We start from the raw sequence: 24,677 nt of genomic DNA, 5'->3' as shown, positions 1-24,677 counted from the left end.
TGGCTGCTCTGATAGCCCAACTGCCGCCACCTTTTTTGCTGCTGGGCGATTTCAATGCCCACAACCCTCTATGGGGTGGGACTGTCTCCGATGACCGCGGTCGGGCCGTGGAGCATGTGTTGGCTCAGCTCGACCTTAGCCTCTTGAACACCGGTGCTCCCACGCATTTCAGTGTGGCCCATGGCTCGTTCTCGGCCATCGATCTCTCTATTTGCAGCCCTGGACTTGTCCCATCCCTCCACTGGAGAGTGCATCCTGACCTGTGTGGTAGTGACCATTTTCCCATCTATTTGTCACTGCCCCAGTGTCATTCTTCTGGGCGCTTGCCCCGCTGGGCTCTCCACAGGGCTGACTGGCCAGCTTTTACTTCCGCTGCAACCATTGAGTCTCCCCCACAGGGTGACATTGACGAGGTGGTCCATGTCTTAACCACGTCTATCATTTCGGCAGCGGTGGCTGCCATCCCCCGCTCTTCTGGACTCCCTCGGAGGAAGGCTGTACCCTGGTGGTCGCCGGAGATTGCTGAGGCTATTCGCGACCGTAGGCGGGCCCTCCAGCGTCATAGGCGGCACCCGTCTCTAGAGACCCTCATCGCCTTTAAGAGGCTCCGTGCCTTGGCCCGTCGTCTTATTACACGGCGTAAGCAGGAGTGCTGGGAGCGGTATGTCTCATCCTTGGGCTCCCATGTCTCCCCCTCGCTCGTGTGGTCCCGGATCCGGCGGATTTATGGACACCAGACCCCTATGGGTGTCCCTGGGATCTCCTGGGACGGCGCTGTCTGCACGGACGCTGCTGCCATTGCTGAACACCTTGCTGCGCACTTTGCTAAGAGCTCTGCGACTGCAACTTATCCCCCCGCCTTTCGCTCTCTGAAGGAGCGAGCCGAGCGGACGCCGTTATCATTCCACACGCGTTGTTCTGAAACATACAATGCTCCTTTCAGCGAGAGGGAATTCCTCGCTGCCCTCGCCGATTGCCCTGGTACAGCACCAGGCCCAGACTGCATCCACGCGCAGATGCTGAAGCATCTCTCCAGGGACTGCCAGAGACACATTCTCGCGATATTTAATCGCATTTGGAGCGAAGGCGTGTTCCCGTCGCAATGGCGAGAGGGTGTTATTGTCCCCATCTTGAAGCCCGGTGTGGACCCACTGGCGGTGGACAGCTATCGTCCCATTACCCTCACCAACGTTTTGTGCAAATTGCTCGAACGTATGGTGGGGCGGCGTTTGTGTTGGGTCCTTGAGTCGCACGGTCTCCTCGCTCCATCCCAGGGTGGCTTCCGTCGGGGCCGGTCTGCCATGGACAATTTGGTGCGGCTGGAATCTGCAGTCCGTACGGCCTTTGCCCGACGTCAGCATCTCGTTGCTGTATTTTTCGATCTGCGGAAGGCGTATGACACCACATGGCAGCATCACATCCTCGCCACGTTGCATGAGTGGGGTCTTCGTGGTCGGCTCCCGGCTTTTCTTCAAACCTTTTTATTGCGCCGCTCTTTCCGGGTGCAAGTCGGTGCCACCTCTAGTTCATCTTATATACAGGAAAATGGGGTCCCGCAGGGCTCAGTGTTGAGCGTCTCCTTATTTCTAGTGGCCATTAATGGTCTGGCTGCAGCAGTGGGGTCGTCGGTATCTCCTTCTTTGTATGCCGACGACTTCTGCATCTCATTTAGCTCCACGACTACGGGAGTCGCCGACCGCAGGCTGCAAGTCGCCGTTCGCAAGGCAGCATCATGGGCTCTGACTCATGGTTTTCAGTTCTCTGCAGCCAAGACTCGAGTTATGCACTTCTGCAGGCGTCGGACGGTCCACCCTCATCCTGAACTTTACCTCGACGGCCACCTGCTTGAAGTGGTGGACACTTGCCGCTTCTTGGGACTCATGTTTGATGCCCGGCTCACATGGGTTCCTCATGTTACTCAGCTGAAGCAAAAATGCTGGCGGCACCTCAACGCCCTCCGCTGCCTTAGCCACACGTCTTGGGGTGCAGATCGCTGCACGCTGCTGCGATTGTACAGAGCCCTTGTGCAGTCCCGGCTTGATTATGGTTGCCTGGCCTATGGGTCTGCATCACCCTCAGTGTTGAAGTTGTTAGACCCCATACACCACTGTGGGGTTCGGCTTGCAACTGGCGCTTTTCGTACCAGCCCCATAGATAGTCTACTGGTGGAGGCCGGGGTGTCCCCGCTGCGGATTCGCCGCCATCGACTGCTCGCCGACTATGCTGTCCACGTGCATTGCTCGCCAGACCATCCCAATCGTCGCCTGCTTTTCCCTGCCATGGTCCTCCATCTGCCCGAACGGCGACCTAGGTCTGGGCTTTCCGTAGCTGTCCGCGTCCAGTCCCTGCTGTCAGAACTGGGGTCATTCCCTCTTCTGCCTCCCTTCCGGGTCCGTACACCTACGCCTCCCAGGTGTTTGTCCCGGCCATCCGTCCGTCTGGATTTGGCACAGGGACCTAAGGACTCGGTTCCGCCTGTGGCCCTCCGTCGCCGTTTTCTTGCGCTCCTCGAATCATTTCCGGGCTGTGAGCCTGTCTACACTGATGGTTCCCTGGTTGATGGTCGCACTGCCTACGCTTTTGCTCACACTGCCCATGTTGAGCAACACTCCTTGCCGGCTGGCTGCAGTATTTTTACTGCAGAGCTGGTGGCCATCTTGCGCGCTCTTGAGCATATGCGTTTCTGCTCAGGTAGGTCCATCGTCATCTGCAGTGACTCCCTGAGCAGCCTTCAGGCCATCGACCGCTGCTATCCCTCTTCTCCTCTGGTGTCCTCTATTCAGGAGTCTGTTTCCGCCATTGCCCGTTCTGGACGTTCGGTGGTCTTGGTTTGGACGCCAGGTCATGTTGGCATCCTGGGGAACGAACATGTTGACAGGCTGGCCAAAGGGGCGCTCGACGCCCCAGCTTTGGAGATCGGCCTCACGGCTCCCGATCAGCAGCTGGTGTTGCGCCGTAAGGTGCTTGGGATGTGGTCTGCTGAGTGGCGAGGCTTGACAATGCCTAATAAACTGCGGGCAGTCAAGGAGACGACCGATGTGTGGCGCTCCTCCCTGCGGTCTTCTCGCAGGGACTGTTATCCTGTGTCGGCTCCGCATTGGCCATACATACCTGACGCACGGCCATCTTTTGCGTCAGGAGGATCCCCCCCTGTGTCGGTGTGGGTCCCGGCTGACGGTCGCCCACATTTTATTGGAGTGTCCCTGACTGCACACCCTTCGGCAGTCTTTTAATTTCCCGGGCACCTTGCCTTTGATTTTATGCGACGATGCCTCCATGGCTGACTATGTTTTACATTTTATCCATGCTAGTCCTTTTTATGGATCCATTTAGGGGGGTCCTGCACTTTTCCGTTTCTGTGTCTTTTGTCCTCGCGTCTCTCCATATTTGTTGCTGTTGTGGTGTCTCATCGGATGGTTGACTCTTTCCCTTTTTTGTTGTCGTAGTCAGTCAACCAGTCTCCGGCCATCTTCTTTTCTTCTATTTCTTTCTGTCTGGTGTTCGTCTGTACTCTTCTTTTCTGTAGTGTTCGTTGCCTAATTTGTGTTCTTTAGCACTTGGGGGGGGGGGGGGGGGGGGGGGACAGTCTCCTTCCCCTTGGGGTTTTATCTGCTCTGCGACTTTGTCTCGCTTGTTTTTGGAATGGGGGACTGATGACCTTAGCTGTTTAGTCCCCCTTAAACATCCCAACAACCACCACCACCACCATACTGTCCTCCACAATTGATACACTGCTCTCAATGCCATTTCCACCTCCAGAAACAGTCTTTGTATACCTCTTGCTGGATCGTATGAAGTGCTGTCTGTGAATTTCCTTTTAGCTCATCTATTGTTGCAAATCTTCATTGATAGAACAAGTTTTCAATTTAAAAAAAAAAAAAAGTTCACGGGGGCCAGTTCTGGAGAGTATGGAGGGCAATGCAGCACAGTGATTTTGTTTTTTGTGCAATACTAACGCACCAACAGAGATGAATGTGCGGGTGCATTATTGTGATGCAAGAGCCATGAATCGTCTCACCACATTTCAGGATATTTCCATCTCACATTTCCTCTTAGGCATCTTGACAATACTATCAATTAACAGTTTCTTCCTGTGGCATGAATTTGTGATGAACTATCCTTCAAAGTCAAGGAAAACTATGGCTTTGACATTTCACCTGACTTGACAAGCTTTTTTTGGTCTTGGAGAACCATTCCCAGCCATTGTGAAGAGTGAACCTTGGCCTCAGCATCACAACCATAGACCCATGTCTTATCACCAGTTATGATTCTCTTAAGGAACATCTCATTCTCATTTGCACAATCCAAAAGCTTGACACAGATTGTGAGGCAAAGGTCTTTTTGGTCTTGACTCATGAGTTGTGGGACGAACTTGGCAGCAACACGATGCATTCCAAAATGCGGTGTCAGAATTTCATGACATGATCCAAATGTTACATTCTTCTGCAATCTCTTGGACAGTCAGTCTTTGATTGGCATGCACAATTTTGTTGACATTCCTGACATGAGCATTGTTGGTAGATATAAAATTGTGTCCTAAATGAGGGTCATCTTTAACTTCTGTCTGGCTATTTTTAAACCACCTGAATCGTTATTAACACCTAGTATGGCTCTAGGCTTACTACATCATTTGATGTGTGTCTTTAAAGTTTTTTTTGTGTTTTATGCAAAATTTAATGCAGACACATTGCTCCTCTAAGTCTGCCATCTTGAAATTCACAAACTGCGTGACAAAGCGCTCTACTCAGTACAGCTCTTGAACAATAACTAACAGGCTTAAAACACTGAAACTTCTGGCAGTTACGCATTCAACACAGACATGAGCATGGATTTCAACTACATTTCGCTCCATCACACCATTGGCACGAAATTATAAGTGTTCTGGAATTTTTTGAACACACCTCATACGTGCTGTTCAGAAATAGTGTGCTTGCAGATTACAGATGTCCCAGACTCTCTGAACATTATGAACATTTCAGTCATTGGCAGTCATTGGTTATCACAGCAACACATGAATAATTCTCCTATGTATACTGTAGTCTATGAGAAAGCCACTCCAGTACTTGTTCAGTAGAGCCAGCTGGCTATATACATATCATTGGCAGGTTCTAGATGTATAAACATGTTGCCAGTCCAGTGTAGCAGATGGCTGATAATTATATTTTTTAGTCTGACAGTGAGTGGAGAAAACGGCATTCCCCCATACTGAAAGAGATATATTGTGTGCTTTGAACAGGTACATTCTACTGACTGCAGGTTGTCTCTAGAGTGCTTGTAATGCTACAGAATTATATTATGTGTTAGTAGAGGGAGCAAGGTGACAATTTGAGAAAAGTCTGTAATGTACTCCTTTGCTCAGCTTCCTTTTTAGGTGGAGATAATTTGATGGATCACACAAGAGCTATGAAATGAAATGTAAAAAAGCTATGAAATGTAAAAAAGCTATGCTGTGACAGTGCAGTTGCAAAAGAAGCAGCCAGACGTGATTGAAAAAAATGGATGAAAATCTTTGTCATTACTGCAACTGGTACTCAGACAAATATTGCTTAAGCTAAAATACAAAATTTGTGTGAGTGCTGTTGAGATTTCTGCAACAATACAGTAACATTTTAGTAGCTTTCTTCATATATTATCTCTGTTTTACATTTAGTGATATGGCGTTTGATAACAGCTTCATCCAGTACAATACATGTAATGTCCTACAAGGAATTTCAACTCAAATCTGTGCAGACATTTTAACAGAATACTTGAAGTGAAGCTACACTATGTACCAAATATCTTCACTGAACATATTCTCTGTAGGTTGCATATCTGAGCGTATTTTGTGGTCCTAGAAGATATGTCAAAAATGTAAAGCGATGTGGATGGGACCTAAATAAGCAGATTTCGTACAGGAATGCATGTATGGTAGTGACACATTACAGTGCTAACTTGTAAAGCAATATGACTCACAAGGCATGTGAAAACAAATGGCATCAGAAAGTTATTAATAATTTACAAGAGGTGCTCAAAGGAGCTGCCACCAACAGTGATACACAATCCACAGTGACAGCGCGTGGATTGGCCTACATTAAGAAAGATGTCCAGCAGCAACAAACACATGCGCAACTAGATCTGCTCCAGATGTGATGGGATTCTTGTACATCAGGCTTCTTATATGATCCCACAAGAAAAAAATCCATACAGGTTAAATTGGGAGAACATGGTGACCAGGGAACTGGACTGCCCTGTCCCGTCCACTGCTGACTGTAGACTCTGTCAGGTAATTCCTGACATTTTGACTAAGTACCTCCTGTAGGAAGATGATGTATATGTGGCCAGTTAAACAACTCAATAGAATGTATGGTCTACTAAGTTATTCTGTACAATGCCTGCCCAAACATTAATGGAAAATCTCTCTTGCTAGGCACATGTTATTGTGCCATGTGGGTTACCATGAGCCCACAGGTAAGGATGTTCAACATACCTGACTGCATAAAGGTATCCTCATCAGTAAATAAAATAACTGCAGGGAAGGTATCACCGGCTGCAATCTGCTGTAGGTACCAAGGAGCAAAGTTGAAACGTGGAAGTTAATCATCAGGGGTCATTGCTTGCACTCTCTGTAAATGATATGAATGCATCCAGAATGAATTTGAAAGGTAGGAGACGAGTTACTGGCAGAATTGAAGCTTTCAGGAAGGGTCTTGAGTCGTGCTTGGGTAGCTCAGATGGTAGAGCACTTGCCCGTGAAAGGCAAAGGTCCTGAGTTAGAGTCTCGGTCCGGCACACAGTTTTAATCTGCCAGGAAGTTTGATATGGATGCATTCAGTCTTCATGTAAAGTCCTCAAACACTTTGATGGCTGACACCCAATGCTGTCCTACAGCTCTTGAGCTTGTCGAAGGATTATTCTTTACTGTGTTTAGTAGTATTCTTCCTTCCACTGCAGGAGTTCTGCAATATCTTCCAATGCCAGTTCCACACCTGGAAGCATAAAATTATCCACTTGTGCATAACTCCCAATGAAGATGATCAAATGTTCAGTATTCCGGCTGATTCCTATCTGAGTGCACTCTTTGAGCAGCTAGTTCATTTCCTCGTGTAGTTCCTTACATGAAATACATGTTGGCCAGCTCCGCATTGGTGAAACAATGCATGCTGCTAGAGATCTGTGTGGTAAATGATGAGTCCAGCTAGCAAAGTGCTTTTATGTGCTGCAGTCATCAGCACACTACCGATTCAAGACAGCATTATCTCACACACACACACACACACACACACACACACACACACACACACACACACATTCCTGTACAATGTGAATGTAGAAGAGGGTATCAGTGATCATAAGTCAGTGGTTGCATCAATGACGACAAGTGTAATAAGAAATGCCAAGAAAGGAAGGAAAATATATTTGCTTAACAAGAGTGATAGGGCACAAATCGCAGAATATCTGAGTGACCACCATCAAACGTTCATTTCTGAGGAAGAGGATGTGGAACAAAAATGGAAAAAATTCAGAAACATCGTCCAGTACGCCTTAGATAAGTTCGTACCGACTAAGGTCCAAAGCGAGGGGAAAGATCCACCGTGGTATAACAATCATGTACGAAAGGTACTACGGAAACAAAGAAAGCTTCATCATAGGTTTAAGAGTAGTCGAATCATAGCTGATAAGGAAAAGCTGAACGAAGCGAAAAAGAGCGTAAAGAGAGCAATGAGAGAAGCATTCAACGAATTCGAACATAAAACATTGGCAAACAATCTAAACAAGAACCCTAAAAAGTTTTGGTCATATGTAAAATCGGTAAGCGGATCTAAATCCCCTATTCAGTCACTCGTTGACCACGATGGCACCGAAACAGAGGACGACCGAAGAAAGGCAGAAATACTGAATTCAGTGTTCCGAAACTGTTTCACTGCGGAAAATCGTAACACGGTCCCTGACTTCAGCCGTCGCACGGACGCCAAAATGGAAAATATTGAAATAAACGATATCGGAATTGAAAAACAACTGCTATCACTTAGTAGCGGAAAAGCATCCGGACCAGACGAGATACCCTTAAGATTCTACAGTGATTATGCTAAAGAACTTGCCCCCTTTCTATCAGCAATTTATCGTAGATCGCTGGAAGAACGTAAAGTACCTAGCGACTGGAAGAAAGCGCAGGTCGTTCCCATTTTCAAGAAGGGTCATAAATCAGATGCGAATAATTATAGGCCTATTTCGCTTACGTCAATCTGTTGTAGAATAATGGAACATGTTTTGTGTTCTCGTATTATGACGTTCTTAGATAATACAAATCTCCTTCATCATAACCAACATGGATTCCGCAAACAGAGATCATGTGAAACTCAGCTCGCCCTATTTGCCCAAGAAATTCACAGTGCCGTAGACACTGGCGAACAGATTGATGCCGTATTCCTGGACTTCAGGAAGGCATTTGATACGGTTCCACACTTTCGTTTAGTGAAAAAAATACGAGCTTACGGAATATCGGACCAGGTTTGTGATTGGATTCAGGATTTCCTAGAAGAAAGAACACAACATGTCATTCTTAACGGTTCAAAATCTGCAGATGTAGAGGTAATTTCGGGAGTACCGCAGGGAAGCGTGATAGGACCTTTATTGTTTACAATATACATAAATGACTTAGTTGACAACATTGGTAGCTCCGTGAGGTTATTTGCAGATGACACGGTTGTCTACAAGAAAGTAGCAACATCAGAAGACTCGTACGTACTCCAGGAGGACCTGCAGAGGATTAATGCATGGTGCGACAGCTGGCAGCTTTCCCTAAACGTAGATAAATGTAATATAATGCGCATACGTAGGGGCAGAAATCCATTCCAGTACGATTATGCCATAGGTGGTAAATCATTGGAAGCGGTAACGACCGTAAAATACTTAGGAGTTACTATCCGGAGCGATCTGAAGTGGAATGATCACATAAAACAAATAGTGGGAAAAGCAGGCGCCAGGTTGAGATTCATAGGAAGAATTCTAAGAAAATGTGACTCATCGACGAAAGAAGTAGCTTACAAAACGCTTGTTCGTCCGATTCTTGAGTATTGCTCATCAGTATGGGACCCTTACCAGGTTGGATTAATAGAAGAGATAGACATGATCCAACGAAAAGCAGCGCGATTCGTCATGGGGACATTTAGTCAGCGCGAGAGCGTTACGGAGATGCTGAACAAGCTCCAGTGGCGGACACTTCAAGAAAGGCGTTACGCAATACGGAGAGGTTTATTATTGAAATTACGAGAGAGCACATTCCGGGAAGAGATGGGCAACATATTACTACCGCCCACATATATCTCGCGTAATGATCACAACGAAAAGATCCGAGAAATTAGAGCAAATACGGAGACTTACAAGCAGTCGTTCTTCCCACGCACAATTCGTGAATGGAACAGGGAAGGGGGGATCAGATAGTGGTACAATAAGTACCCTCCGCCACACACCGTAAGGTGGCTCGCGGAGTATAGATGTAGATGTAGAAATATCTGCTTATTTTGATCCCCTCTACCTGCCGTTAAATTTTTGACACACAGCCTACGACCACCCTGTATATAACAACAGGCACAGTATGTCAACATGATTCGTGTCTTTAGTCAAAAAGAGTCAACAGAGAAAATTTAATGTTTGAAGGAGGCATGGATATATTGGCCTATACCAGAGACTGAGTGTTTTATGTGGTAATTTCCACTTAAACAGTGAACTTAATCCAAAGTGAAACCTTCGAGAAAGAACTAAAGCTAACTGACACTCTGATAATCACAAAAATTCAAATTTTAAAGTGTTTTCATCTTTCATGATCTGGATTATTATCACTATCATACCATGTTTTGAACTACAGTAGCGATTGTTATTTACAGTCAAGAAGAATGAGATATTTCTGATTTGTCAGGTTCCAAGGCACTGTGAGCTTTTGTGGGTTATCAGCTGCAATGCAACTGTTGCACGGTTGGCACATTTTCCTCAGTATAAGGAAAAGTCAGCTTCACTTCAAGAAGTTCCTGTGGGGCTGTACACTTATCCCTTGCTTCAGACTGCTGACATCCTCCTTTATAAGTAAGTGTGTTACCAATTTTTTTTTTAAGAAATGCATGAATGAATTAAATAGTAAAATTTTATTTCTGAAACCTAGAACGTCATTATTTTCCCTTTTTAAGGGCAACTCATGTACCAGTGGGAGAAGATCAGGTGCAACATTTACAGCTGACCCAACATCTAGCACAACGGTTTAACAAACGCTATGGCTCCACATTTCCTACACCACAAGTTATCCTTACAGGCAAGTAAATACTTATGTATGAGAGCTTCACCAATATTTCAGGTTTGAATCTTGATGTGTTGGCAAATGTGCCAACACCTTGTAGATAGAGGAGGCCGAAATGCACACTATCTAACGCAGACGGGCGTGAATTCTGGAACAGGATAAGTAGTGAAAGCTAATAAGAAAAGTATGCAGCTCCTCGAATACTTAACTTTTATCTATCCTTGTTGTATACATCGTTCTTCTTGTTGAGACATTTCATATGATAACTATCAAACTATGTAAGGCTAATGGCGCCTCGCTAGGTCGTAGCCATGGACTTAGCTGAAGGCTATTCTAACTGTCTCTCGGCAAATGAGAGAAAGGCTTCGTCAGTGTAGTCGCTAGCAAAGTCGTCGTACAACTGGGGCGAGTGCTAGTCCGTATCTCGAGACCTGCCTTGTGGTGGTGCTCGGTCTGCGATCACACAGTGGCGACACGTGGGTCCGACATGTACTAAATGGAGCGCGGCCGATTTAAGCTACCACCTAGCAAGTGTGGTGTCTGGCGGTGACACCACAAATCTTCTTTGTGTATTGTTGCAACTCTCCAGGTGTAGCAAGTTCTGCGAACAAAAGTTGCTGAATAGTTCACATTCTTCCAGTTAAAAACTAATTCAGCAGCATGCTGATTATTGATGTAAATAATGTTTTATTTGGAAATCAGTGTCTCAGATTGTCTTCAAGCCAACAGTTTAAAATCATCAAAAAGTTCCAGGAGAAAAGTGGGAGAGGGATTAGTTCATATGAGATGCTGCTCAAAGTATCTGAGAATTTCATTTTAAAAATCAGAAAACTATTCTTAGGTCCTAATGACCTCGGTCACATCGGGCATGTATGCAACAATCCCAGCGTTGTTTCCATTTTTGGAGGCTCTTCTGGAAGTCCACAGAGTTAAAGGTGTTCAGGACCTGTTGGGATTCCTCTTGGATATCAACAAAGTCAAAACATTGCCCTTTCAATGTGAATTTCATCTTTGGGAACAGGTAGAAGTCACACAGGGCTAGCTGTGGCTAGCAGGGAGGGTGGGGGACCATTGCTGTGTTGTCTTTGGTGTGGAATTGCTTCACAACAAGCAAGGTGTGTGCAGATGCGTTGTCATGGTGCACCAACCAGTCTTTCTTTTTCCACAACTCTGGCCATTTGTGAAGAATATTTTCAATCAGTTGCCTCAAAACTTCACAGTAAAACTGCCTGTTGACAGTCTGACCAGGCGGGACAAACTCCTTAAGCACTATTGCTGAATGTTGAAAAAAATGATCAGCATTGACTTCACATTGCTGCAAACTTGTCAAGCTTTGAAACTTCCTGGCAGATTAAAACTGTGTATTGGACCGAGACTCAAACTCGGGACCTTTTCCTTTCGCAGGCAAGTGCTCTACCATCTGAGCTACCCAAACACGACTCACGCCCCACCCTCACAGCCTTACTTCTGCCAGTATCTCGTCTCCTACCTTCCAAACAAGCTTTTTTCGGCCTTGAAGTGTGATGATTCCTGCTTTGTTTCAGGGTCATAACTGTAGACCCAAGATTCAGCATGTGTCATGAGTTTAGATAAAAATTTTGGACACTCTCGAACACTTTATTGCACCTCATGTATGGTTGAATCCGAAAGTTTCTTGGTCAATGCTGAGAAGCTGAGGGGCGAACTTCACTGCAATTTCTCTCATGTTCATTTCATTGACTAGAATTTGTTGACACGTACCTTAAGCCTTTTGTGAATTGTACTTCTTCAGTCTTCTTGCATCACGCCATGCACTTTCATGATTTTTCGTGTTGTGCATGTTGATGGTCGACCTGAATGTTTCTAATATTCCATTGATTCTTGGCCACCCTTGAAGTGCATAAACTGTTCAGATGTTCTTGCTTGGCTCAGTGCACCCTCACCAAATGCCTCTGTCAGCATGCAGTGCGTTTCAGATGCAGTTTTCTTCAACTTCAAACAGAATTTGATGCAAATCCATCAGTTCTTCATGTTATCCATTTAACAATTTGCGGAAGCACTGAAACACATGCTGACGAAGTCCACTACATCTCACAACTACATACACCAAAGATGATGCAACATTGTGCCACAGTAGCTAAGATGTGTACTTAGACACATCTAGCAGCAGAACGTCATACTACTACTGGTCTTACCGGGTACAGTGGAATTCTGTATAAAATCTACATCTACATATATACTCCGCAATACACCATATGGTGCGTGGTGGAGGGTACCTCGTACCACAACTAGCATCTTCTCTCCCTGTTCCACTCCTAAACAGAACGAGGGAAAAATGACTGCTTATATGCCTCTGTACGAGCCCCAATCTCTCTTATCTTTGTGGTCTTTCCGCAAAATGTAAGTTGGCAAAATGTAAGTAAAATTGTACTGCAGCCAGCCTCAAATGCTGGTTCTCTAAATTTCCTCAGTAATGATTCGCAAAAAGAGTGCCTCCTTTCCTCTAGAGACTCCCACCCGAGTTCCTGAAGCATTTCCTTAACACTCGCGTGATGATCAAACCTACCAGTAACATATCTAGCAGCCCGCCTCTGAATTGCTTATATGTCCTCCCTCAATCCGACCTGATAGGGATCCCAAACGCTCGAGCAGTACTCAAGAATAGGTCGTATTAGTGTTTTATAAGCGGTCTCCTTTACAGATGAACCACATCTTCCCAGAATTCTACCAATGAACCGAAGACGACTATCCGCCTTCCCCACAACTGCCATTACATGCTTGTCCCACTTCGTATCGCTCTGCAATGTTACACCCAAATATTTGACGTGACTGTGTCAAGCACTACACTACTAGTGGAGTATTCAAACATTACGGGATTCTTTTTCCTATTCATCTGCATTAATTTACATTTATCTATATTTAGAGGTAGCTGCCATTCTTTACACCAATCACAAATCCTGTCCAAGTCATCTTGTATCCTCCTACAGTCACTCAACGACGACACCTTCCCGTACACCACAACATCATCAGCAAACAGCCGCATATTGCTATCCACCCTATCTATAAGATCATTTATGTAGATAGAAAACAACAGCGGACCTACCACACTTTCCTGGGGCACTCCAGATGATACCCTCACCTCCGATAAACATTCACCATAGAGGACAATGTGCTGGGTTCTATTACTTAAGAAGTCTTTGAGCCACTCACATACTTGGGAACCAATCCCATATGCTTGTACCTTAGTTAGGGGTCTACAGTGGGGCACCGAGTCAAACGCTAACCGGAAGTCAAGGAATATGGCATCCGTCTGATACCCTTCATCCATGGTTCACAAGATATCATGTGAAAAAAGGGCGAGTTGCGTTTCTCAGGATTGATGCTTTCTAAAGCCATGCTGATGCATGGACAGCAACTTCTCTGTCTCAAAGAAATTCATTATATTCGAACTGAGAATATGTTCGAGAATCCTGCAACAAACCGATGTTAAGGATATTGGTCTGTTATTTTGAGCATCCGTCCTTCTACCCTTCTTATATACAGGCGTCACCTGCGCTTTTTTCCAGTCACTCGGGACTTTACGTTGGGCAAGAGATTCGCAATAAATGCAAGCTAAGTAAGGAGTCAATGCAGTAGAGTACTCTCTGTATAACCAAATTGGAATCCCATCAGGACCTGGCGATTTATTTGTTTTCAACACATTCAGCTGCTTCACAACCCCAGGGATGTCAATCACTATGTCCTCCATACGGGAATCTGTACGAGACTCAAACGGCGGTATGTTTGTACGATCCTCCTGCGTGAAAGATTTCTCAAATGCTAAATTTAAAATTTTAGCTTTCGTTTTGCTGTCTTCCATTGCCAGACCAGACTGATCAGTGAGTGACTGGATGGAAACCTCCCACCCGCTTACCGATTTTATGTAAGACCAGAATTTCCTTCGGTTTTCAGCAAGATCTTTTGCTAAGGTATGACGGTTGTAGTGGTTGAATGCTTTGCGCATCGCTCTTTTCACAGCAGCACGAATCTCTACTAACTTTTGCCTGTCCTCATTCTCCCGATCTTTCTTGCGAGTGCAACTGCCTTTGCTTCCTGAGCATTCTCCGAATTGCACTGTTAAACCACGGTTGGTATTTTCTGTCCGTAACCCACTTTTTCGGCACATACTTCTCAGATACTTTGGGTAGCACCTTGTAAGTTATGATTAAAAAGTCGTGCGCACGACAGGAAACAAATAAAAACTTATGTGTAAACTACATACATATACCATTATTTATAATGTACAGAAAAAGCATTATGCAACCACAACATAGGTTAGAAATAACAAGTCTGTTCACAACACATATGAAAACTCAATTTTTTTAAATTACGTTTCAAACTCTTTGTATAGCGTGTTAAGCGATGCTGTATTTTCCTATTTGAATCTTTCATCACATATGTACTGTATTTAGGTACACCAAAGCAAACAAATCTGTATGCAATATATGTATTGGGATCTTACCAGTCATGGGAGTACCTCGTCGTCACACAGACAGTTCATAAACACTTTCCATGTGTGGATGAACGTTGTTCTATTGAAAAATGGCACCAAAATACTATCGCATAAGAGGTAACACATGAGGATGCAGGATGTCCAGGACATGTTGTTGTGCTGTTAGTTCCATCAATCACTACCAACAGTGACCTGGAGTCATAACAAGTGGTTCCAATATCATGATTCCAGGAGTAAGACTGCTGCATCTCTCCAAAACTTCGGAAGAATGGGACTTCTCCCCTGGTCATCGCCAGAGTCACCGATGATGGTTATCCAGGGTAGTGCGAAGCCGTGATTTATTACATGCAATTGATGTCATTCATGAGCAGTCTGTGCTTCCTGGTCAGAGTACCACTCCAAACTCAGCCGTTTGTGTTGTGATGTTAATTGCCGCCTATTCATGGGAAAGCAATTCCGTAGTCCAGCTGTGGCTGACCAATGATGTTGGGTAACACAGCATTCCAGAGAGTGCATAACTTGTTCTTGAATGATAGGCACAGATGTGAAGGGGTTACGATGTTACAATGTCCTTGGTGCACAATACAGCAATCCTCTATTTTTGAGGTCAGAGTAGGTCGAATGAAACCTTGAGGAAGAATTTACCTGCCCTCCTATTATCATGTTGCCCAACATTGGGCCACAATTCAACCAGCCAGTGAAATGAACACTTACAAATACTGGCAGGTGCTGATAATGCTGTCTCGCACTAGTATGCAGCATCTCTGTGTCCACAGCGATCAATTGTGGTGGGGCGGGTCTTTGTTACTCGCCTTTCATCATACTGTTCAATGCAAAAGTTCCACCTGCCTCAGTACGGCGGCAGATCACCAGCCTGTGTCTCTGCATACATATGTACTGTGTTGATGACGTAAAAGCAGTGTTGAAGAAAACACCATAAATACTTATGTTGCAAAGTCCGCCTAAACTCTGGTAGCAAGCTATCCTGTAAATTCTTATAATACTTTTCAGTTGGAAAGTGGTTGCTTCGTTCTCTCAGTAAAATGTCAAAATTCTGAAACGAGTCTTTTATTCCATTTCAGTAAAAAAAATAAAAAAATAAAATAAAAATACCTGCCATCAGCCCACATGTAATTAGCGAACAACATCACTGTCCTCAGTTCACAGTTCATGCTACCCAGTACATACGCAAGACAGCCAGAAATGTACTTAAGTCCAACCCGAAGAATTACACAATTTCACAGTCAATACTCTACTACTATATCCGAGTTTCACAATCAGTCCTTTTCAGAGGATTTCTATTAAAGAAATTGTTAGCCAAATATTCTATATAAGGACACGAAACATGCCACGCGGAATGTTACAAAGGCTGAAAGTTCACACGCGTTTATCTTTCCAACAAAACAATCCTAGAACTTACATAGATACTGCTTCCCACGGCAAGCATAGCGACAGGTGCGAATGAGTCATTGCTAAGAAACAACTGGCTGTCTCCTTCACAGCCAAAGGCTCCAATGCTATGGGCTGTTCTGCAAAGTAGCTTACTGCAATAAAGTTATCGCGTATTGACTCACATTGTTACACACTCAATATCTGACACTGTCCACACCTCTCATATATGTATCTTACTAGGTCCATGCATTTTGATGGTTGGTGTGTCTCACTGATGAGATTTGCAACTCTTAATCATTTACATACTACCAATGGTGTGTACATGTATGAATTTACATTAACACCTGATCATTTCTTCTTGCTGCTTCACTTTTTTTTTCAGCCTGTATATACTTATACCAGCTGGCTTGTTAAGGAAATTTTTGTGTTTATACTAATTCCTGGATTCCAGTGGCTATCTGATTTGATAAAGGCTGCCGGTCTTGCTTACGAGATGAAGGCAGAGCTCACTATCTGCAGCATCGTTGATAGAACCGACTGCGGACCTTTAGTGCAGAGCTGGGTGGAGGGTCTGAATCAGAGGCTCAGACGGTTTTGCGACCTTGTTGGCTGCAGATTCCTAGACTTGCACCATAGGGTGGTGGGGTTTCGGGTTCTGCTGAATAGGTCAGGAGTTCACTACACTCAGCTGGCAGCTACACGGGTAGCGGGAGCTGTGTGGCGTGGACTGGGCGGTTTTTTTAGGTTAGAAGGCCTCAGGAAAGTACGGAGTGGGCTGCAATCTCAAAGGGTGCATGGCAAATACAGGACGTGCTTGGATCAAGGAACAGTCGGAATTGTAGTTGTAAATTGCTGTAGTTGTGCTGGGAAAGTTCCTTAGCTTCTAGCGCTAATAGAAAGCACAAAAGCTGAAATCATTATAGGTACAGAAAGCTGGCTAAAGCCTGAAATAAGTTCTGCAGAAATTTTTACGAAGTCTAAGACGGTGTTCAGGAAAGATAGATTAGGCAGAATTGGTGGTGGAGTGTTTGTGTATGTCAGTAGTGGTTTATCTTGTAGTGAAGTCGAAGTAGATACTCCGTGCAAATTGGTATGGGTGGAGGTTGTACTTAACAACCGAACTAAGTTAATAATTGGCTCCTTCTACAGACCCCCAGACCCCGATGATATAGTTGCTGAACAGTTCAGAGAAAATTTGAGTCTCGTAACAAATAAATACCCCACTCATACAGTTATAGTTGGTGGGGACTTCAACCTTCCCTCGATATATTGGCAAAAATACTTGTTCAAAACTGGTGGTAGGCAGAAAACATCTTCCGAGAGTGTCCTAAACGCTTTCTCCGGAAATTATTTCGAGCAGTTAGTCTACGAATCCACGCGAATTGTAAATGATTGCGAAAACACACTTGACCTCTTAGCCACAAACAATCCAGAGCTAATAGAGAGCATCATGACTGATACAGGGATTAGTGATCACAAGGTCGTTGTAGCTAGGCTCAATATCGTTTCTTCCAAATCCACCAGAAACAAACGCAAAATAATTTTATTTAAAAAAGCGGATAAAGTGTCACTAGAAGCCTTCCTGAGAGACAATCTCCATTTTTTCCGAACTGACTATGCAAATGTAGACGAGATGTGGCTCAAATCCAAAGATATAGTAGCAACAGCAATTGAGAGATTCATACCTAATAAATTGGTAAGAGATGGAACTGATCCCCCATGGTACACAAAACAGGCCAATACCTTCACTGCGCGGTGACCATGGTACTGTTACCGATGACTGTGCAGCTAAAGCGGAGTTATTGAACGCAGTTTTCCGAAATTCCTTCACCAGGGAAGACGAATGGAATATTCCAGAATTTGAAACACGAACAGCTGCTATAGTTCAATTCTTTTATCTTGGCGGTTCACGCATGCCCGCCCAGACGCAGGAGATTGCTGCGTTGCCAGTTGCACACGACGCACGCGCCAAGAGAAGCAGCGCCATAGTGTATCATAGTTCGCAAGCTTACGTTTAGGGGGGAGCGTGCAGTTCATGAAGTAAAACCACCATGGCCGCATTAACCCTTTCGCTGCTACAGAGACGTGCTCCCCGCATTCTGTGCTGTGCGCGATTTTGTCACTGCACTGCTCGCCTGTGCTGACACTTGGTGTTCCGACTGCTTTGACACACTTATCATTTGATTCCACAAAAACTATTTGGCCCAAAAATTAGATTTTTACACATCTTCTTGACTGATACCTTGCCCCCATAAATGACTTAATTTTGTTTCGATGTTCAATGCAGTTATTATGTAGCATTAAATATAGTAAACCATTGCACGAAATTTTGAAGAGTTTGCAGAGGTAAAAGTTCGCGACTGTAAGGAAAGACGGAATATTTCTCAATATTACATACGACACCTATGTGGTACTTAAATTAAATGAGATATTGTTATACAGTAAATTTTATATGAAATTTAGGTATCTTATCCACATTTCATTCTCAACATTGTGGCAACTAAAATCGACCATATGGAAAGTATACTCTATGGACTTTTACCTCTGCAAACTCCTCACAGTTTCGTGCAATGGTTTACTATATTTAATGCTGCATAATAACTGCGTTGAACATCGAAACAAAATTAAGTCATTTATGGGGGGGAAGGTATCAGTCAAGAAGATGTGTAAAAATCTAATTTTTGGGCCAAATAGTTGTTGTGAAATCGAATGATAAGTGTGTCAAAGCAATGGGAACACCATGTGTCTGCACAGGCGAGCAGTGCAGTGATGACAAAATCACGCACAGCGCGGAATGCAGGGAGCACGTGTCTGCAGCAGCGAAAGGGTTAATGAAGAGACAAAGCACTAGAAATTTCAAAAAATTGCATTCAAACGAATAAAATTCGTGAAGTAGGACACTTCGATGTTGTTTTTAAATAAAGAATATATTAAGCATCGCACAAGGTTTGAACCCTTCACCTTTCGCTTACAAACCCAACGCCTTAACCGTTACTCTAACACAGCTCGTCCTACTAGGTAATTTCATGAGGATTCTAACAGGTCACACAAAATACCGACAAACACTGTTGGTATGACTATGAATTACTCACACTTCGTCGAAGTACAATAGGAAATAAACAATTACCGCTGTTCTTTATTGCGAAAAAGCAGTTCATGAGATTGATACAAACACCTTTCCTTGCTGTCACCTGAATTAGGAGTCTTATTGCTTATTTGGTTTAATTAATTAATAGAATATGAAGCAATTGGTATAAAGAATGCTCTTTCCAAACTTTCTATAAAAGAAAGTCTGCTATCAAGACATTGCTTTTGTTCTATTACTATATTTATGACTGAACGTTTCTAAAACTGAAGACACTTGTCGGTGCTCTGCTCTGCAGTCGAGATCTGGCAACGTCGTTCTCTGTTCATTGGCTGACTGTGTTTTGTGATGTCAGATGCGCAGAATGAACCTAAACTCGGCCGCCAACATAAATGATGTGCGCTTTAGCATGAGTTTCTTAGAAGTAGATACCTTAGGGGTTGCGAAGCAACTCAAATCGCTGGATACGGGGAAGTCTTCAGGTCCAGATTGTATGCCGATTAGGTTCCTTTCAGATTACGCTGATACAATAGCGCCCTACTTAGCAAGCATATACAACCGCTCGCTCACTGATAGATCTGTACCTACAGATTGGAAAATTGCGCAGGTTGCACCAGTGTTTAAGAAGGGTAGTAGGAGTAATCCATCGAACTACAGACCTATATCATTGACGTTGGTTTGCAGTAGGGTTTTGGAGCATATACTGTATTCAAACATTATGAATCACCTCGAAGGGAACGATCTATTGATACGTAATCAGCATGGTTTCAGAAAACATCGTTCTTGTGCAATGCAGCTAGCTCTTTATTCGCATGAAGTAATGGCCGCTATCGACAGGGGATCTCAAGTTGATTCCGTATTTCTAGATTTCCGGAAAGCTTTTGACACCGTTCCTCACAAGCAACTTCTAATCAAGCTGCAGACCAATGGGGTATCGTCTCAGTTGTGTGACTGGATTCGTGATTTTCTGTCAGGAAGGTCGCAGTTCGTAGTAATAGGTGGCAAATCATCGAGTAAAACTGAAGTGATATCAGGTGTTCCCCAGGGAAGCGTCCTGGGACCTCTGCTGTTCCTGATCTATATAAATGACCTGGGTGACAATCTGAGCAATTCTCTTAGGTTGTTCGCAGATGATGCTGTAATTTACCGTCTAGTAAGGTCACCCGAAGACCAGTATCAGTTGCAAAGTGATTTAGAAAAGATTGCTGTATGGTGTGGCAGGTGGCAGTTCACGCTAAATAACAAAAAGTGTGAGGTGATCCACATGAGTTCCAAAAGAAATCCGTTGGAATTCAATTACTCGATAAATAATGCAATTCTCAAGGCTGTCAATTCAACGAAGTACCTGGGTGTTAAAATTACGAACAACTTCAGTTGGAAAGACCACATAGATAATATTGTGGGGGAGGCGAGCCAAAGGTTGCGTTTCATTGGCAGGACACTTAGAAGATGCAACAAGTCCACTAAAGAGACAGCTGACACTACACTCGTTCGTCCTCTGTTGGAATATTGCTGCGCAGTGTGGGATCCTTACCAGGTGGGATTGACGGAGGACATCGAAGGGGTGCAAAGAAGGGCAGCTCGTTTTGTATTATCACGTAATAGGGGAGAGAGTGTGACAGATATGATACGCGAGTTGGGATGGAAGTCATTAAAGCAAAGACTTTTTTCGTCGCGGCAAGATCTATTTACAAAATTTCAGTCACCAACTTTCTCTTCCAAATGCGAAAATATTTTGTTGACCCAACCTACATAGGTAGGAATGATCATCAAAATAAAATAGGAGAAATCAGAGCTCGAACAGGAAGGTTTAGGTGTTCGTTTTTCCCGCGCGCTGTTCGGGAGTGGAATGGTAGAGAGATAGTATGATTGTGGTTCGATGAACCCTCTGCCAAGCACTTAAATGTGAATTGCAGAGTAATCATGTAGATGTAGGCTTATTACAAGATGCAAATCAGCTCAGGAGGAGCAGATACAGACACAAACAATGATATTACTAGAACACCATAGGCTAAAGTAAAATCTGATGTACAAACATTCCAGCCAAAACCTGTTCATATCACAGGAGTTGCAAGTAAGTAGCCAAAGAGAACCCTGGAAAAACACAACATCCGTGGGGACCTGATAACTGGTGCAGCAGTCATAGTAAACACAGCTTTGGCTGCATGCTGCTCAAATGACAGGCAGAGGTGTCGCGCAGGACATGTGAAGAGCGACACTTGTGTAACATCCTGTCACCAGCTATATGGATACACACTCAGAGAGTAGCAGCAATGTTGTTTTTTCAGTATGTACTTGCGCTGTTGGCAGCTGTGAGCCCAGAAAGCGTGCCTGGTGGGTATGGCAATTAGTCTTCCATAGGTAATAAACGCTCAGCCTGACAGGCGGTTTGGCAGTTTGTATCATCATTGAATTCCTCGTTACACCAATTCTTGAATACAACTGTTACTTTCCTTTCTGGACTAGGAGTTCGAAACTAATGTCATGTTGTTGTGTTAGATATTTTGAGCTTTGCTGATTGGAACTGATTGGGGCTTATGGTGCTTGCAGTTGTACCATTAGCTCCCTACAGCATTTTTGGCCATTGACTTAGTGTCGATTTGGCATTCCACAAGCTGCATTGTTTACAGCAGTGACACGCCTAGTTAGTGTCAGACTATGACAAAAAATTTTGGCAGCTGTCTTGGTGGTGTGTAAATAGTTGTCAGTAGAGTTGTAAAACTACAGTAGGCTTCCATGAACTACTATAAGTAAGCATAGATTATGATGATTTTCCTGTGCTCATTAAGGCCATACATGGGTGTGTTGCATACCTCATAATGAAGGATTTATTTATGTACGTGATCACTGTCTTACTAGACTCTAGTTTCAAAGAAAGTAGTCTCCACTGATGAGTTATTGCACCTTAAAAAATGTATAAATTATTCTATTTATTTCAGTAGTCGCCCATCCAAGAACTGTGGTAAGCAAGCGTTTGTTCTCTCTTTTTTTTTTTCTTTTGATTTTTGTTTGAATCATTTTTGGATGAATGAAGTACCACCCAGATGCCAACACAGCAGTTCTGAAAGTATTTCATTTTTGCATGTCTTCCAATTATATTCCCACTTCTTCTAGGTCCACATTTGGTTTCATGTACAAAAGTATTCTTGTTTTCAGTTTTGAGTCAAAGGAATTGAAGATGCGTTTCATCCATTTTGAATCATGTGACCATAAAACTGAACTTTGCATTTGTGCATTGTGTCTGTAATTTCTTCTATCTTAGAATTTATTTTATGTTATAATTTCTTAATGTAGATCTTGTCCTTGTAACTTTGACCAAGTATATTGTGTAAAATCATTCTCTCCTTTTCTTTCTAACACCAATAGCAAGGATGCCCATGCAACAGTTTGTAAGGCGAGGAGGGTTGGCCTAGGCCTGAAGGTATGGAATATTTCCAATGTTCTGGAAGTAGCTGTAAAAAAGATAGTTATGAACCAGTTAAAAACATACATAATACCGACTTTTAAATAATTTTCTTGAAAGAAAGACACTTGACTACATTAATTTTTTTCTTTGCCTGAGAGCTGCATCCACCCTGGCCCCCAGCCATGGGGCCCTTGACCATTAGTAAACACATCTTGGAGAAAATAAGACAGAGATGTAATGATGAATCTTAGTGTTTATGGAGAAGCAGTTTTTGTTGTAAATGTTTTGTGTCGTTTGGAAAACTACTCCCATTTTTCTGCTCTTACTTCCAAGACTTATTTATGTAGCACATTGGGTACATCCATGCGTCCAGGTATTTAAAGCTGTTCCCATATTTTATTGCACTGAATCTTGTGTTTAACTAGCTTGTATTTTCCTTGACATCTGATATTACTAATGTGTTTTTTTTCCCCCTCTCCAGAAGTTTGCTAGACAGCTTGCTCTAGTGCTTCTTTCAGTACTTTAATTTGTCTTGTTTCTTTTTCAAAATCTTTTCTTATGACTATATCATCTGCAAAAGCTAAATGGTCTGTTTTCTCACCATTCCTTTTAGTCCCAGTCCTTAAATATTTAAACATGTGAATTTTTAATTACTTGCACCATTATTGTATTATTTTTCAGATACAGAGTTGAACAAGAGTGGTGAGAGTCTCTCTCCATGTCAGATTGCTGTTGTTATTTCAAATGCTTTAGAGAAACACCCAAGGTATTTTGTTTTGGACTTTGTTAGTCTGGGCTGCTCTTTATAATCCTTAGTAGTTTTTCAACAACCACTATTTCTGTCAGTATGTCAAGTAGTGCATCAGTCGATGGTGTTGTATTCCTTTTTAAAATCTAGGAAGGGAAATAATTTTTGACTTTTTTTAATAGTTGTTTTGAAATGGATAGTGACAAGATCTTGTACATTATTTGGAGTATTAAGATGCCATGATAATTATTCATTTCTGTGCTATTTCCTGACTTACAAAGAAGGATAAATGAAGACTTAACTTCCAGACAACTTGTAGTTCTCTTTTCTCCCATAGGTTTTCTATTGTTTTATGTTTCTGTTGGTTCTTCAGATGTAGACTTCCATTATTCTGCTAATATGGAGTCTTCTCCAGCAGTCTTGTCTCTTTCCAATCTGTGGATAGTGCGTTTCAAATCACTGCAATCTGAGGGACGAAACAGCGCATTTTGATCTCGTGTAGCTATTGTGTAGGAAGAAAAGATCAAAACCAGATCAAACTTTGCAGCTACAGGGTTGTCAGCAAATGACTGGGGCTATTAACTAGATACTAAATGTTTTTCTTTATTTTTTTCTTTCACATTGTGACTGTCAGGTGTATGCCTTCCTCTTTATTTGACTGCTTCTTATGAAATTTGTTATTGGAGTACTTGTTATGGCATCATTGTCTAAACTTCCATAAGTTTATCTTCCATTAAAAGCTTTTCTCATCTAAGAATTAAGAGCATTTTAAAAAAATAAACAGAAAATATTGTTATTGTCAAGTTTTTAAGCTAGGAGTAATAGCTGATCACTTAATATCACAACATGACCATCCAACAACACAGAAGCAGATTTAAAAATTCTTTAAACTAGTGATAGCTTGTACCAGAAATTAACACTAGAACAGAATAATTTTATACAAATATCAATAGCCTGTGGGGGGAAAAAAATACCAAACAGATACACTTTGCAATAAAAAACTTTTTGCTGCCCCCTACTCCCAAATACTACCATTGTCTCTCTCAAGTATCATATCTTCTACATCATTGTAACCCCTCCCTCCCCATTCTCTCTCTCTCTCTCTCTCCCTCTCTCTCTCTCTCTCTCTCTCTCCCTCTCTCTCTCTCTCTTCCTCCCCCCTCCCCCTCCCACACTCCCCCCTCTCCCCCCCTCCTCTCTCTCTCTCTCTCTCTCTCTCTCTCTCTCTCTCTCTCTCTCTCTCTCTCTTATGTAGTTGGTATCACACACACACACACACACACACACACACACACACACACACAGACA

At 43.4% G+C, this 24,677-nt stretch overlaps 1 protein-coding gene across 1 annotated transcript in view; it reads left to right on the top strand.

The window, feature by feature from the left end:
* LOC126419925 (tryptophan--tRNA ligase, mitochondrial) overlaps positions 1 to 24,677 on the top strand; it is a 61,090-nt gene that overhangs the window by 17,554 nt on the left and 18,859 nt on the right. The window contains exons 4-5 of the mRNA XM_050087214.1: positions 9,896 to 10,059; positions 10,161 to 10,282. Of these exons, the coding sequence (XP_049943171.1) occupies positions 9,896 to 10,059; positions 10,161 to 10,282 (286 nt within the window). The remainder of the gene's footprint in view (positions 1 to 9,895; positions 10,060 to 10,160; positions 10,283 to 24,677) is intronic.

Source organism: Schistocerca serialis, chromosome 9, assembly GCF_023864345.2.
Source record: "Schistocerca serialis cubense isolate TAMUIC-IGC-003099 chromosome 9, iqSchSeri2.2, whole genome shotgun sequence".
NCBI classification, from domain to species: domain Eukaryota; kingdom Metazoa; phylum Arthropoda; class Insecta; order Orthoptera; family Acrididae; genus Schistocerca; species Schistocerca serialis.
The sequence above is the reverse complement of the archived record's forward strand: the minus strand, read 5'-3'. Positions and strand labels throughout refer to the sequence as shown.